General features: G+C 35.6%; 1 protein-coding gene and 1 long non-coding RNA gene across 10 annotated transcripts in view; both read right to left on the bottom strand.

Annotated features, from left to right (window-relative positions):
* Positions 1-9,692: 9,692 nt before the first annotated feature.
* Positions 9,693-12,920, bottom strand: LOC113113156 (uncharacterized). Of its 2 annotated transcripts, none has more exons than XR_003293552.1 (3): positions 12,602-12,920; positions 11,344-11,436; positions 9,693-11,221 (listed from the first exon to the last, which is right to left on the bottom strand). It is a non-coding gene; the product is annotated as an uncharacterized LOC113113156 (long non-coding RNA). The 2 variants fall into 2 exon arrangements; XR_003293551.1 differs by lacking the exon at positions 12,602-12,920 and adding an exon at positions 11,761-12,131.
* Positions 12,921-16,458: 3,538 nt separating this feature from the next.
* Positions 16,459-18,327, bottom strand: part of LOC113112445 (protocadherin-15-like) — a 171,470-nt gene continuing 169,601 nt past the window's right edge. For 6 of the 8 annotated variants that reach the window (XM_026278031.1, XM_026278027.1, XM_026278032.1 and 3 more), the window contains one exon: positions 16,459-17,562. In XM_026278031.1, the coding sequence (XP_026133816.1) occupies positions 16,978-17,562 (585 nt within the window). In that variant the 3' untranslated portion in view covers positions 16,459-16,977. The remainder of the gene's footprint in view (positions 17,563-18,327) is intronic. The other 2 variants (XM_026278026.1, XM_026278028.1) reach the window with 1 other exon arrangement.

The following is an 18,327-nucleotide window of genomic DNA, read 5'->3' as shown; positions in this document are numbered from 1 at the left end:
AGCATGTGTCATGACTTGGATGAACAAGAATGTGGTGCAACCTAGCAGTGGTAAAAATAAAAATAAAACACACAAAACCCCTCAGAATTTGAAATGGTCTGATGAACAGATTTTAAGTGGGACATAATGAAGAGCCTGTCCTTTTGATATGATATATATATATATATATATATATATATATATATATATATATATATATATATATATATATATATATATATATGGGTGTTGTTTCTTAAAAATAATAATAATATATAATTGAATATATATATATATATATATATATATATATATATATATATAAATATACACATCATATACACACACACACACACACACACACTGGCCGCAGAACTGCCTTAATTCTTCACGGCATAGATTCAACAGGGTGTTGGAAACATTCCACAGAGATTTTGGTCAAAAGTTTCTTTACTTTTAATGGGAGAAATTATATCTGAAGATCTTAAATATTGTTTTAAATCAGTTATACATAAATACTTTTTCATGAAAATACAATTAATAAAGCATAAAAAACATAAAAAAGCCTCACAGTGTCCAAAAAGACCACCCCCTTTCCCTGTATGAGTGATAATAGGACCTGTCGAGTCTACGACTCTATAAAAAAGGCTCCACTTTTCACCCACCACAAATTGGCCTCACACTGCGAGGAGATTTAGCGGCTCCGTTTAAATAATCCAAACCAGATCTTTCCTTCTCAGCCGCTCGCTCTGCAAGTTGTGGAAAGTGTCAGTATGGAAAATAGCCATAGTCATTGCATCATAAATAAGTAACCATTTAATAATGATCCAATTAATTAGTGCGCATGGGTTCAGCTTTTGAAAACTTCCATGATAAAGGTTAGATGAGAAAACTTAAAAGATTACTGGAGTATGATTTAAAAGAAAATATTATTTCAGTCTTTCTGCTTCAAACTTCACCTTCAATTCAGTGTAAATTACTAGCCGTTTTCTCAGTAATTATTTGTGAAATTCACTAGCAATTTCTGAGTAAAAATCCTACACCTTTTTCTTCAGTGTTAATAGCAATTGATGAAACAACATGATGAAAGCAAACTAAAATGGAAATCTTGAAAACCTAAAAATAAAAGCTCATTCAAAATATTAATTAATAGCCTACGATAATAGTATATAAATAATACTAAAACAACACTGTATCTGACATATGTCATAAAATGAAATAAAATGGCTTGCGACTAACATTGCGTTTAACACTGACGTTACCAATGCCAGGGCTTGAGGATTGTAAGCGAAAGCTATCGTGTTGATTTACGAAGTGTAACAACACAACAGAGTCACTAGAAAGTTCAAAGGGAAGATACGACTGTTAGACACAGAGAAAGAACATTCCAGCATCACTGAAGAATTCCAGCTATCAGAGACAACGTTCTAGATAAAAAAAAAAACATGGCTGTGTGGGGCGCCGTGACACTCGTCCCACACCCAGACATGAGCCACATGGTTCTGAGCCGGAACAGGGCAGGAAGAGACAGACGGAGGAACAGACTGACAGAGTCACGAACCTCTGAGAGAAACAGAGAGAGATGCTGACAGGATAAGGGTCTCAAATGAAGCCATTTTGTCATTGTATCATGTGGACAGCAGCTGCGTAATAATTATTACAAATACTTACAGAACACACATCCTGTACATGAATCACTGGACACAATCTGACTGAAAAGACACAGAGCAGGAAGACTTCTGGTGCTTTCCATCCTTTTATGTCTCAAGTATCTCCACGGACCCATCAGTACGGCTCAAGTACACTTCTAATCAACAACAAACTCATTTTACGTGGGTTATCCTGTAAAAATTACCATTAATTTTATAAAAATGTTCTTTATTATGATATCAGAGGTTCTGTGGGAGAAAAACAAACTCACTGAGCAGCCCTGGGCAATCAAAGATACTTCTATACTTCTAATGACACTTCTAATTTATTTATAAATCAATTCCACATGGGAAATTTAACAAGTGATGTTATTTGTATTTTTGTGTGATGGAATTGATTTACTCCAACTGACAATTTACACTTGACAACCTTTTCTTTGCTTAAAAAAAAAAAAAACAACCTGTTAATCATGATTTGTTAACCTATTGAAAGATAGCCTTCAATAAAACTTCAGAATATTGCTTGTTTACTTATAATTATCATCATGCAAGCTACCATGCCTATTCATTGACAGAAACAAATACATAAATTAAATACATGCATGCATACTTAAGCTATATAAAAAATATTTTTTAAGTGCATAGTATTTTGCAATTCATCAAAATCTCCTGATATAAATTCCACATAATAGATTTTACAGTCAAGTACACATTCACAAGAAAAGAAAATGAGAATGAGATCGGTTTAAACTGAGTCTACACTATCATTCAAAAGCTTGGTGTCAGGTTGCAAAGGCACATTGTTGATTAAAAAGGACAGTAGAGACATTTATAATGTTAAAAAAACTTTTTCAAATAAACTTTCTAATCATCAGATTCCTGAAAAAAGATTCATGGTTTCCACAAAAACAATAAGCAGCACAACTGTTTTCATCATTGATAATAATAAGACATGCTTCTTGAGCACCAAATCAGCATATTAGAATGATTTCTGAAGCTTTGTGTGAAGACTACAGAATTGACTGCTAAAAATTCAGCTTTGCGTCACAGGAATAAATTAGATTTTAATACAACATTCAACCATTATTATAATATTGAACATTAAATAAATGCAGAAATAAATGCAGACTTGATGAGACTATTACCAACCTAAACTTTGAACAGCAGTGTACAATATATTTTCCTTCATAACTCCATGGCAAACTGTATTTTGCCATGCAAATGTGTAATTTCCATTTTTCAGGCAGAGTGCACATACAGATAAAATTGCATGTTTTTGTGTGTGCACGTCTTTATTTTTTTATTATTTCACAAAGCAGATAATAATCCACAAACACATCTGTTTTCTACAATTCTTAAACGTTATACAAACACACACACACACACTACACTACACCTCTGGCACCAGAATACTGTAATTTTGCCATCATGGTAGTAAATGAAGTTTGGTAAACGTTCCCCATAGGCTCTAAAGGCCCTTTCCCCCCTCTAGTGGACAAACAGGGGCAGTACATGATTCTGTTTAAAGTTTTTTGCACTATAAAATCAACATGTAAAATACAGTACATGTAATTTTAGACCTGGATACATTTGTTTCTGGTTTGTACAAATTGTACTTTGACTCGCGAAAACATCCCTCAATCACAGGCAGCTGCATATGATGGGCACTTTCTAAATATATACAGTGTGTGAAAAAAAAAAAAAACACTGTGCAGTTTGGTAAATGAAGTAGGTGGCACAAGATGACGTTATCTATTGTTTTAAGCCATAAATATTGCTCAAGGCTATTTAAATGTATGCAAATGAAAGAACTGAATGACAGGCCTCAGTCATCACTGTCCTTCTCCCTCAACTAATGAGGGTTTTTAATGTTTGTCATATTTAGCATGTCATTACACGGTTCACAATAATCATCATCCACTTGAGACTAATTAAACACGTTGACGATTCAACAGTCAGTAAACAGTGGCAGGCGGACTGTTTCATTATTCATCTGTTCATTACCTCACTGCACCCCCCCTCCAACATACACACACATTAGACTGAAACTACTAAATCTATGTCTCCGAAAGCTCTTGTGCATATTAAAATGTGTGAACATATATAAAGCATGAGTGTGAACGACATGTCAGTTTAGTTGCCTTCTGATTCTCTGTCCTGACTCGACAGGCCCCAGAAACATCAAATCAATGATGTGTAATAGAGCAGCAAATGCACACTGCATTAAAATGACAGGTTTTATAAAAGCAGCAGTTATATCTGCCGCTCTCACTGTGTGGGCTTCCTCCACTGCAATTAAACATTCACTCAGAGAAAACAAGTTTACCCCACACAACATACATTATTGGCCAACACTGCATGGTTAACGAAGTGCAAACCACTTACCTCTGACAAATATATGCTTAGACATCATATCTGAAGGAGGACGTTTGTCGACTCCAACAACATCACATCAAAGTTGCACAGTAACTGTGAGTCAGCGCTGGAAAATGTTTTAAACAGAGACGGCCTGAAGAGAAATCAAGCCATAATGAAGTTTGAACAAAGCTATAAAATGGATTTCTTGTTAACATTTTTGATACTTACTGGGGCTCAGGATATTATGGCTTTTCTTGAAGGTTTAATTGTAGTAGGAAGCAAGTGAACCTGCAGGTTGGATCAGGCTTAATGTATTTATACAGATTTTATAGAAAATGGAAGGGCTTCTGGACACAATGGGTAAAAGCTGAGAGTTTGTGTACGGTGAGTTCTACCGCTTACAAGTGACATTTTCAGAGCAGAAGAAAAAAAAACTACAAAAAAAAATTTGTTTTAGGAAAATGATTATGAAACAGCTGACAGGCAAACCATTTTAGCTCTTAACTCTCTGTCAACTGTAGTCTTGTTTGAGGAACAAATTATCCCAAAATAAAATTCTCTCATCATTTACTCACCCACGTCACTCTGAACACGTATGACAACATTTCTTCTGTGGAACACAAAGGTCATAAGCAAAATGTCCAAGCTGCTCCATGCAACGATATAGATGCTAAAACATCATAAAAGTAGTCAACATATTTTGTGCCTTATATTTGTAATGTGTCATAGTTGTCCTTAAATTTCATGCACGAGGTCTCATCTCATATGTGTGTATTTAAAACAAAACATCACAAGAGGTACAAGAACCATTAATGCTTGAGCGCTGAGCAGAGATTTCTATAGAAAACAAAACACAGAACTATCATATTTGATCAACTTTTCCTTAAATTTGGTGCTATTTTGGAATTTAAAAGCCTCAAACCTAACTAATCTCCATTTGGCTTCCTTGGAAGAAAAAAAGTCATATAGGTTTGGAATGACATGAGGGTGAATAAATGAGCAAAGTTTTTATTTCTCAGAAGGTTGAACTAACTCCTTCAACCTTCAGGCAGAGAAGCAGAGTAAAAGAGACATGAAACGTGTGTTTGTACTGATCGGTGGTTGGTTTCCCTGCCTCTCTCTGCTCTATAACTCCATCTCTGGTCTTTCTCTAGCTCTTGGCTGAAAAAGTGGCTGTTTGGAAACGTGAGTCTGGAAATCAGTCCCTCATTTTCTCTCTCCACCGGAATAACAGTAGATTGCATGAACAGTAGCGTTAAAGATCGCTATTTCTTTGAAACTTTCCTCTGACTCTGACTGTCTTTTAATAATGTGTAATGCTTTAAGTGCTAGTGTGACCCCCTCTCCTCTTGGGACCACACAGGCGTAGAACCACATCAGAGCAGTCGAGTCAGTGTGCAAACTCACACACAGAGAGTGTAAAGTGAGCAGCAACAGAACCCGTCTGGCTTTCTGAGAGACAAACACACATCGGCCTGAAATAGCACTCACACACATCATCATAGACCTTTCCACAGACGTCACAGATGCTGCCACACTCCGTCCAGACACACACGTGCACCGCTGACATGCTGACATTAAACTCTGTGGCACCCAGGATCACCCAAAATCAGTCGGGTCACTCTTGTTATGCAGTATTTTCATCTGCCCATCACTTACGTCTTACTGTGCAGAATAATATATTGAACGCAAAATTATTAAAGATGCAAATAAAACTCAATTTTTCATAATATTAAATAATGTCACAAATTTGGTTTGATGGGATATTACCATATTCTGGGTTCTGCACCTTAAAATATGAAACATTGCCAGTATATCAAGAAAATACATTCCATGCATTTTGTATTTTTATTCTCTTTTACCAAAGCATTTCAATCATGTTTTCTTTGTTTTTTTTTGTTTGGTAATTAGTATGTTTTATAGGTTCCAATGCTCAACTTTTCAACCTTTTAGTCTTTTGGACAGTCTAATGACATTCTCCAGGAATTGACATTGTTTTGAAAGGAAGATGACTGCACAAATATCATTGAGTATTAGCAATGAATTTGATCCATTCTGTGATGTTTTGTGCATTTAGTCAATAAAACATTCCATCCAGTTTAATATAACATGTTTTCTGCGGGCTTTATGAAGGCAAATTTAAGAATAATTAAATTCAATTCTAGCAATTAATTAAAAAGAGAAAATACATCAGTGTTTTGTAAATGTCAAGGGAGCAGAAAATAAGCAAAACTTTAGAGTTTGAAATGGGAACATCCCAAAAAATCTCCATAGCTTTTGAATTAATTACAAATAAATACATAATTTTATTGTAACTTCTGTAATTTTTTCATATAATATATATATATATATATATATATATATATATATATATATATATATATATATATATATATATTATTTACCAGTGCAAATAGCTTAAATTAAGATAGATTTGCTTAAAGCAAAACGACATGGGATAATATGTCTTGTTTTTTGAAAAAAAATTGATCAAAATAACTTAAAGATAAAAAAGAACAAATATCCATCAATGGCCTTAAAAAAGAAAAAAAAATCAACTTATTCAGAGGGAAAAGGAGCTTTCTTACCTCTTTGACAGTCATTTCTTCTTGTTTTAACCACTATCTTTTTTTAAAACACTATTTTGTTTGATTTCTTAGGAAATATAACTTATTCAGCTATCTTCATTTTGCATCTCAATCATTTCATGGAAAATGTAATGACTTTATGAATTTAAGACTTTCTGCTCCAATATAAGACCTTCATTTGTGGAAGGTTAATTCACCTTTTAAGACCTGCTTAAACCATGACTCTCAGATCACTCTCAAGTAAGCTAACTCTCAATCTCTCACTGAGCAATGACGTCGTTACCTTTTTATTATCATCGTGCTGCCAACGCGAAAATAATAAAAGTATAATACAGTGAAAAAAGTTTTTATGGCAGTACATCTTCAAATTCACATCAAAGCAAATGCATTTTGTACTTGAAATTGCACTGCATAACAGCAATAACCGAGCATGTCTGCTGGGGAGTAAAACACTGAACAAGTGTCTGCAATATTTCAATCCAGGTTATAGCAGCCAAACACAGCATAAAAGCATCAAAGCAGGACAGAGAGTGTCGTCTCATGGTTTTGTGGTATAGCTGAGAGCCGTTCGTACACTAATACACACAGCAGAAACCCGAGAGCGCAGCACCTACTCATTAAAAGAGCTAGACTGTGAACTATCTATTTTTCAACACACCCAGCATTTCAGAAATAATAAAACATTTCGGGTGGGATGCAACCATGAATAGCTCCTGCACATTACTGCGACTCTTTCTGCGTGTGTCTGCGAGTGAGATTGTCTGTCAGTTAAAATGTAATTTGGGCACTAGTACATCTTAAAAATAACTATGTACAAAACAGAAATTATAAGTGCCCAAAACCAACAATATATACTTAGGGCTGCCAAAAATGGTTTCTTAAAATTGCCTTGAAAAATAAAAACTTCAAATGGTGATCAAAAATAAACATTATTTTTACACAAGGACATTAGAGGTACACAAATGTCAAAAACAAACATGAAGTATTTATAAATTACTGTCTTAAACTACTGAATGGCCAGGTGTCCAGCATTTAAGTTATGCACTTTCTCCTGCTGAAAACCATCTCTGCAATGAATGATGGGTCTAAGATTGGACACAAAAGGAAAAGGTTTTGAGCTAATACTGAGAGCAGTGTTCATGGTTGGTTGGGGCAGTGACTGGTCAGCAGGGGGCAGCAGAGCAGTCATGATTCCTTTCCTACATTAACTGGTTAAATGAGTGGCATCTTGCTGTTCATTAAACTAATTTTCAGATAATGCCAGACCAGCCACTTTGAGAGCATCATCTCAATCTGCAGATGACACCAGGCACGAAAAAGAGAAGAGAGAGAAAAAAAATGCATGTAGCATTAAAAGTCAATACAGCACATTAGAATTAATAGAGTACAACTGATGTATAACATAATATGTCCAGAAGTGCTAGCAATATCATATCATACACTTCAAACAGAACTATTTTAAACATCTAATTTAGAACTATTTAAACATTTCTTGGTACATGCTATTATGAACATTTGTAATTGTATGAATATTTGTATTTTAAAAATAGGTCAACACTGGCCTATTTAAGTGAATTGCAAACAAATCTAAGTTTTATATATATAACATTTTGAGTACACCTTGGCCATGGTGCAAAGTGCAAAGACAGATGCAAAGACTAAAACAGAGTTCTTCAAATCTTTTCCTGGAGGGTCGATGTGTTACACATATATGTACATATATTTACACACACACACACACATATATATATATATATATATATATATATATATACACATATCTACACACACACATATCTACACACATATATATACACATATATGCGTGCATACATATACCAATATAGGTACATATATGCACGTATAAATGCACCTATATGTTCACCTATAATGGTAAAATTAAAATCCATAGCTGCTAGGCAACATAAAAGTCCAAAATGTAGAAATGTACATTATTTACTCAAGATCAATCAAATAGTACAAAACAAAAAATATAGTACAAGAACAAAAATAAGACAAAAAACTGAAACCTCCTCCTCCTCCCTGCACTATCCAATGACGTTTGATAGGGTGTCCGAGATTTTTTTTTTTCGGCACACAATGAGTGAAAGCGATGTTTTGAAACCAGGTCCCAGAGTATTTGAAAACGCCGCCTTTGCGTTTCGTCTTGACAGCGAATCTATTTTCTGAAAATATGACGCCATCAGCCCACGTCTCGCCCCTAGTCAAACACCACTACATCACGTAACAGCAACAAAAACATGAACAAACACTGAACGCTAACATTAACACGGATTAATAAACGTATTGTTCCATGTTCGTTTGTGTACCACGCGCAAGGTGTATCAGCAAATCCATGTCTTCTTCTCCGTTTTAAGTGTATCTCTGTGGCATAATTACAGCGCCACATGCTGGTCTGGCATGTATACTACATCGGTTTCGTGTGGACGCGGATATTTCTTGAGACGAGGGGAAAAACGTCTTTGTGTGGACAGGGCCGAAGAAGTAACGGGTACTTACGGTTATGGATAGAAATGTAGCGGGGTAAAGAGTACAATATTTGCCTCTCAAATGTACTTTAGTTAAGTCATGAGTACTCCCCAAAAATGATACTCGAGAAAAGTACAGATTCCTCATAATTGACCTTAAGTACTGTACTCAAGTAAATGTACTCCGTTACTGTCCGGCTCTGAATATCATGTTAATATATTGCCATAGTTAAATTCCATAACATGCCAATTACATGTGATACCAATTTCACATGTTCACACATACATAAGTTCTTGCATAATTTTTTTCCGTTAATTCTTAGTTTTTGCCTTGATAATAGAAAATATGTATGACAGTATGACATTTATGACAGTCAAAAATGAGATATGAGCTACAAAATGACCAAATCCTGCCATAAGCTATATAGAAGACATATCTTGTATGTATATGGCTTATATGTGGATATGAAGCAATACAGGAGACCTATATTTCTGCATAAGCACATATATGCACCTCAATTTTGCCTATATGTGGCATATATACGCATATATGCAGCATATATATTATCATAAATGTGCATATACACTGCATATAGGTTTCATATATGCACATATATCCATGTATAGGTTCTTTCCATGTGGGAAAACGACATGATATATGAACAAAACAGGACAGATGAGAATCATAGGCTGTGACAGCTCTGGTCTGTCCCGGGGCTACAGGGCTTCTGTCTGGCGCTCAAACTGTTGCTTCTTTTCAGCCGTGTGGTTTTTCTCTTGTGAAAATTTGTTTGCAGCATCAAACCACACAATTACCCCTCAACCACCTCACAAGTCTGTCATGGGCCTTTACCAAAAGACGATCATTTCTCTTAAAGCACACGCAACCCCGGGTACTTTCATAAACATCTGCGTGTGCGTTTCACCCCTGCAGGATGCAGACATTGACTAGCTAATTATATAATCTGGGTAATTAGAATCATAAGTCAGAACTGTAATAGCAGCTCTGAAACATTCAATAGAGGCTCATCTGAGAGAAGAGAGATAACAGCCTCGGCCTTGTACTACAGCACCTGAGCCCAAACCTCACACATAGTGCTGGCTGTGAACACACATGCTTCCTGGAAGCCCTGTCATCACATGTGCCTGTGAGCTCTGCAGCCCGGCCCTCTGTTTGTGTGTTAGTCACACAGAAAATATGTTTTATTGGAATGTTTTGATCTAGAGATCACAGTATGTCTGTGTGGGAGAGAAGATGTTGGGAATGGACTAGCTTTCTTATTGAATTTCTTATTTTATATATAGAATTTACTACGAGGCCTACTGTTTTACTATTAAAAATGTAAGTAAAACAGTAGCCTTTCCTATGAATGGAATGTTAATTATCTTCTTTTTTTCACACTGCAAATGTGTAGATGGAAGATGAAATCATTGCATTTTGGGATATAGTATAAATATATTTAACACTTTTGCATTCAATTTTGTGTAAAAACATGTCACCTAGATTGAATACTGAATAGAAATCTCTTACAGTTACTTCACCACACTGGAAATGGAAGGTCAAACTGAGTGCACTGGAATGTGGGATACAGTCTTCCATGCAGTCAGGGACATCACTAGGATTGGAAGACGGTGTGAAATATTTGCCCTCACACAGGGATGTGCACAGGAATTTTGAGGGGCAGTTGCAGAGTTATATGAGTAATAGACCACAATATCAGCAAGCATGGCGTCATTTCAGAAAAAGGCTTTCTTCTCGGTCTGTTTGGACCCATGAAATGGAAGATAAATTAGTATAGATTTAGCAGGAGCACCCGTGTCTGTTTGACATTTCATCTGAGCTATCGCAGTCTCACGTGAAAACTCCAGGCTTGCACATGTGATATCACGTTGTTTCTTGTCACATCTCGTGAGTGTTTGGTTGTGAAATGTAGTTTGCGTTTTAAAGTCATGCAGTGTGAAACCTTCTGTCGCCGATCCATCGTGCAGTGTGAACACAGCAGTGACTGAATGCTGGCTAAGATAGTCATGCAGTGTGAAAAGAACAGTGACCCAACTTCTTTGAAAATCGTGCAGTCTGAACTCGGCTTTAGGCATACCTGCCCCATGTGCCTCCTCCTGGTCCACATTTTCCTCACATGGTCTGGAGGCTTGTGATCTTAAATGTAATGTAATTATGAAACATTGCATTAGTAGGCTAAAATATGAGGCTGATTAATTAATCAATTTGCCTACACAGTGTCATGTCATCTTTATCACAGTGCAAAGTCTCTGTCTCACCAGCTGATTGGCTTTTTCGCGGCCAACCCTGTAGTGCGGCCCTTTGCTGCCTCCCCCTCTCCTGAATCCGCCTCTTTTCAGTGGGCATCTTGGCTTCAAACAATACCAAAAATATTGATAGGATTTAGGCATTTAACCATTTTGAATAAAATAATTAATGTGATTCATTATTTCCATCATTCATTCTTCTTACTAAAACGAAATGAGAGAAACTAACTATCAGCAGACATGTAGCTTAGTTTGCCTAATGCCTACCAAAAAAAAAAAAAAAAATAGTAGCCTAGGCTGCTTGTCTGCAAGCTATCTGTCTGATTATTTAGGCTAAACGTGGCAAACTCAGCATGGCTTTATTAAGATTTTAATTCTTTTCATAAAACTTGATGATGATCGTTCGTTTGTTATATATCACAAACTCACCTTTTCCGACAACGTTGAGTCGTCTCACCCGGCAGCTGTAGCCACGTAAACAGAGTTTGGCCTTCCACTACTAACTTTCACTTTCGGTGCCCGAATATGGAAGTGAATGTGGCTTTGCGATTTTTTTTTTTTTTTTCATCTAGGCCTACGTGAAATTCTGATTTTTTTTTCACCTCAGAAGGGCAACGTGAGTCGAAAAGGGCAACCTGGGCAACCCCTGTGCACCTCCCTCCACTCACATACAAGCATGTGTGTGTATTTATACGTAAAAAATAATTATATACATTGAGAGTACACACACATTTATTATGTAAATACAAACTTTTATTTTGGATGCGATTAATCACGATTATAATCGTCTCAGCCCTAGTTAGAATAGCTAGCATATATAATAAATAAAACGAAATAATTTGGTAGTTTAGGCTATGCATAGTGCCTATAGACCTGCCAAAAAATGCTTATTGTTAGAAGGAAACGCCAATGCCAATCTCCTGCAGCTGCTTCTCTTTCTCTTTGCTAAAATATCTTAGAATATCCATCTCATCTGCTCAATAAATTAAAGGATGGTAATAGCATTAACAGGGACCCTAAGACATTTTGCCCATATTGTTTTAGAATATGCCTATCGTAGAGATATGTTATATTATTGGCAAAGAATAAAGAACTGTGATTAGCTTGCTAAGATAACCATTTCTTGTATTTTGCTTGTTCACTCTAGCTAGACTACAGTTTTCAATAGCAAACCAAAACATCCCCTTTCCTTAACCTCAAGAAAACGTAGCTAAATGTAAGCAGGTAATTAAAAACAACGTACAATTTCACTCTGTATCACGACACTTACCAATCTTCCCTTTACCATTAGCGTGTGTTTCAGTGTGTGGGCGGGAGGGTGCATAGCGAGTTCAGACCAAACTAGAGAAACGACGAGACGAGATGAATCCTCCAGTTACTTGCAGCGCTACAGTGTAAGAAAAAATATCGATACACGTGAGTATCGCGATATTTTGTTTGGCGATACTGTATCGATTCTCAAAAACGTAATATCGATATTAAAAAAATAAATAAAAAAATAAAATCGTACAAGATTCATGGCAGTTGTTTCGTTTCGAGTTCATTTCCTAACCGCTAGATGGCAGTCTTCATCTCTGAACAAATCCCGAGTGACAGGAAATACTAGAGCACCCCACTAAATTAATAAACAATTTAACTACTTGACATTATAATATAAAACCAATACTCAAACGTTCAGAAAAACATCCCTGTTATTGCACAAAATTTTTTGAATTACCGTTTTATGTGTTTCATAATAATTTTACAACTTTTAATGTATGCATTAATATAAATCCATTAAACGACAACACCATTTGATCTAAACATATCAAACCAACTGTAAAATATACCGAATATTATTCAGTATAATGCACAAGGCATAGTTTTTCAGATTATGCCTTTATTATTTTTATAAACATTATTCAATATATATATATATATATATATATATATATATATATATATATATATATATAATGCTTGCAAGATTATCATAAAACGTTTATATGTGTGAGTGTATATATATATATATATATATATATATATATATATATATATATATATATATATATATATATATATAGACACATACATATATAAACCGTTTTATATACTGTACCCACTTTAATTAATCTGACACTATTTGAGATAAAGGTATTAAACCAACTGTATTATATTCTTTATAATGCACAAGGCTTGGTTTTTTTTAGATATGCTTTAATTGTTTTTATATTGCTTTATTTTATTAAAGGATCCTGCAAGCATTTTAATTTATCCCCTTTACTCATACTGCACAAAAAGTGGTTCAATGACGTTGAATGTTACAGGGACTGATTATTGCAAATGCAGATCCCACTGTGTTCTGGTTAAACAAATTTTATTTATTTATTTATGCTTAGGTTTGCTTATGGTGGTGTTCTTAATGACAGCTTTCCTTACAATATACTATTCCTAAAATTAGAAATATACCAATATATCGCCTTGCTCACAGTATCGCAATATATCGTATTGCAACCCCTGTACCGTGATACATATCGTATCGCCACATTCTTGACAATACACAGCCCTAGTCTGCAATGCTCTGACAACTGCCAGTTCACACCAATGCAACGAGATGGTGCGGTGCATCATCTTGATAGCACAACGACTCTTTGTACTTCTGTCCAACTTGCGACTTTTCAGCTATTTTTTGTAGCTGGATATATATCATTTGTTGCGTCTAAATATGAATGAGGATATGGTTGTTGATAAATCAAATTGTTATTGTTGTTCTTATTATCATTTAAGGGGGCTTAGGAACATTTTGGGGTAGCTTCAGCCCCCCTAAAACAGGCCTAACGGCATCCCTGCATGCAGTGTAGTAGGCTACATCATCCAGAAATCCCATACACAGACAATTTCAATATCGTGCACACCATACCTATTATATACTCCAGAAAAAAATATAAAAAAAAATATGTTGCACGTTGCAATATAGTACATCATCCGAGTATTGCATATTTTGCATACTACTGCACTCTAGTGAGACAGTAAGAGCATTATGTAAGTATGCGATTCCGAACATATCAATCCTTGCCAACACCAGGCAGTGATCTTCAGCCTCTATGCAATGTGATGTTGAACCTTCCTGCATGACAAACACAAGCCGGTCATGAATGTGCACACACTCTTACTCCTCATGTATGCTTACAACCTAAATCTGCCCACACACACGCTGAAGCATCAACAGCTGAGCCAGAGCCAGAGCCAGAGGAGAGGAGGCAGCTCACAGTCAGAGCCCATTTGACTCAAACACAGCTCACTGCAGCACATGTGCAGGAGGAAAATAAGAGGACAGGTGGGCCGACATATTGCACTATACCTGACTATAATCAGCAGATAGTACATGAGCAAAATATTCAAGACAAGTTTAAGATGCTTAAGGGTTTAAAGGTGAACAGGACATATCTCAGCATACAAAATATGAAATTGTGTTGCAGTTATGACTTTACATTTGCAATGTGATGAAGAGATAAGATTTTTAATATTGATTTTTCAAATGTGGACACTGTTTTTTTCAAAACGATAACTAAACAGGTAATGAGGTCATGTGACAACAATGGCATATTATTATTGTTATGAAATTCACATACTTAAAAATAAAATTTAAAAAGTGTATACTGCACTGTATTCAATAAAAGTAAGCCATAATTCAATTCTGAACACAGCCAAAGTTTTAAACCCACACATTTTTATAAATTCTTATGGAATGTGACATATTACGTTGTCTCTGCACAGAATACAGAATTTTAACATTAAAAATAAATTCAAAATCTCAGTTCACCCTTGAGAACCTCAATGAGAATGAAGTTCCTCATAAGGTATTCAAAGTGCGATTTCAATTCAGAAAGCAAAACAAACTTCATACATCAGAAGGCGTCATTTTCCTCCATTTGAAATCTATATTCTGTATAGTACATCACATGCAAGGTCTTCTGTGATTCGGATTGGGAAGACTAGCAAGTAATGACCATCAGGGCTCTTAGAAGAGAGAATGGGTAAATAGTGTGTCTCCCTCTGCTGCTGAATATTAAACTGTGCAGTTACCTGCATGTGCATGAGGTTACACACATGTACAATGTATATAAAACATCAAAAATCAAGTGTGGAAAATGCCGCCACATGGCAGGTAAATTAAAAAAGCTTTAACCAAACAAGCAGGCTGTAATCACTTAAAAAATTATGTTTTCTTTACTTGCTAAAACAAGAAGTAAACAAGAGGTCAAATGTAACAGTTTAACCAGTCAAGTAATCACAAGATGTTTCCGGTACTCTGCAGTCAGAAAATAATAGTGTTTTAAGAATAAAAAGAACATCAAAACAAGGGTTAGCCAGGCAAATTAGAAGACCAGAAGTGACCGTTAATATAGTTGTATTTAATTGTTGTAAAGATAACGTCACGTAATAGGCATTAATGAACATTCTAAGACTCTCAGTCTTGAAAGATACTTTCCTCTCTGCCCAGGCAGATGTAATAAACTGGATGGACAATTATTCATATCTGACAGACCTGTCAGCCTTTGATGGACAGAAGAAAGATTTTTGGAAAAACACTCATATTCCGCTTGTGCTCATTGATTCTTTTGAGAAAACCTTTGTGTACTTTATTTGTTATCTGAGAAAGCCTGATATACTTCTATATCTGACCTGGAAAGCACAGCAGGTCAGTATATACAAATATAAGACGCACTTTATGGAGACATTTACTGGAGTGACATTCTGTTGTATGATGTTCCTGTGGCTCAAACCATGGGTTCAGTTATCAGGAACACACATACTGATAAAAAAAAAAAAATTGTATAGCCAGATTGTACTATTAATCACTTTTGCTAAAAGCGTCTGTCAAATGCATAAATGTAAAATGTATGAACACTGATTAAGATGAAAAATTTCATAATTATAAATCAAAGCTTCAAACTATCTGACCAATGTAAAAAACAAAACTCAAAAGTGAAGGAAATCCAAGATGAATTAGATTTTGATAAAAAAAAGGAGTGACAAAAAAAAATGGCTGAAGTTATCAAAAAAAACATAGACTGTATATTTTATACTTAAGTATACATTTATAGATCTATGTAAATAATCTTTTCAAAACATTAGGGCTATTACAACCATATATTCTTTATATGTAAAAAATACATCCATTAAAAACAAATGTAGCAGCCATCACTGTTTATACTGATTTTAAGGGATTTTTTTTTTTTTGTGAACAGTTTGTGGACTAATTTATAAAAAAATACTCTTCAATCAAAGCTGTAATGCACACACTTTCTAAAATGTTTGAATCTGCAATTTTTTTGTATCGTCTGTTGTTGAGATCAAATCTGATAACTAATAACTTAAATGATACAGTCTATACATTTTGGAAACATTAAATTGAGGCAAAGAAATTTGTACAGAATAGCCCTGTCTTCTACAACAATTTATCTGTCACTACAATAAAAAGTGAAATAGTCATCTGCATGAAAAAAAAAAGAACTCTTTATAAGAGAATCACATTTCTTTGTCGGTGTCTCATGTGTGCAACAGAATCGAGATAAACTCTTTACAGAACCCAAACAAAACATAGAAAAGACTAGAAAGGAAAGTAAATAGAAACCGTACCATCGGAAATAGCAAAACTAGAAATCAGAGTTTTGTCATTGGTATGTGTAAGTTGTTCCAGGGACCCATCCAGAGCTCCTCTTCATCAGACAGCGTTTGCTCACATGGTGATTCTACCAACTCTTTAATCTTCCCATTGTCCACTGAGGACTCCTGCTCAAAGCACCCCTTATCCCGCTCCAAACGGGCTTTATCGATGTTGGATTTGGGCCCTATGCTGTTACGGCCCATTACACTGCATTCTTTGGAGTTAAGGTTGTGATCGGTAGCATAGGAATGGGCAATGGTGGTGCTGATAGTAGGCCCATTGTCTTCTGTTCCATTCAAAGGTAAATGCTCTTCATGTGTGACACCTAGCTTGTCCAGTTTTTTAAATTGCTTGCCTAACCGTGTTGGCGAGCCCAGTTTTAAGTTGTTGGGGTAAGGGGGCCTTCGAGTTCGGATTATGGTACCATTTTGGGAAAGGTATACCGATCCGTTGATGTTACTGTGGCTGCTGATGTAGGGTATGCGATTGCGTTGTACATCCGATGGTCCACTGTCTTCTCCTGTTGAAGTCGTGTCATGCTCTTGGTCCAACACTAGCTTGATTCGCTTCTTTATGCCAGCCTGGAGATCAGAGAGAAGAATTATTAACATAAATCAGCTATCAGAGGGAAAAAAAACTCCATTAATTGGGAATGGTAGAGACCAGCGGCCATATTCACAAACAATTTCATTTTATCAGTAGGGGTCCTAACAATGAGTTTCTTAACATTTCACTAGTTCACGCTTACATATAATTAGCTGAGGTATGGTATGCATATTTGGCGTGCTAGAGGTAAGTTAGCGATATTTATACTATGGGATTGATTACTTGATTATGGTCCACCTGTGTTGATTAGGCTAAGTATCTGACGCGCTCCTCCCGAATCTTATTAATAAAATGTCATTTATTAGCCTTAAGATTTTTTTGTGAATATGACCCCAGTCATATGAAATTGCAATCAAAATCAACCTAAAGGTTGTGTGCACCCCTAGTAGAGAAGCAAACTGACATCTTACACATGTGGTTCAATATTATATCAAAACACTCACAGTAGGGATACTGTTTTTGGAAACAGAAACATGAGATTAATACATATAAATGTTTTGAAGACACATTTTAGAGTTAGCAATGTAGGTCCACGCAAGAGAAGAAATTTGAGAAGCACACCAAAAAAAATATAATAAATGGCATGCCATTTTCAGCACTTCCATGCAGTTGGATTTGTTCCAAAACACACCAGTATTAGAGAAAAGACAGGTATCAAGTGGGAATCACTTCACTCCATGGCAGAAGTCAGATAGGTCTTACTTGATCCCTGTTTAGAAAGCTGTGGAATCTCCTGAGAC

This window comes from Carassius auratus, chromosome 13, assembly GCF_003368295.1.
Source record: "Carassius auratus strain Wakin chromosome 13, ASM336829v1, whole genome shotgun sequence".
Lineage (NCBI taxonomy): Eukaryota > Metazoa > Chordata > Actinopteri > Cypriniformes > Cyprinidae > Carassius > Carassius auratus.
This window is presented reverse-complemented; position numbering and strand designations above follow the sequence as displayed.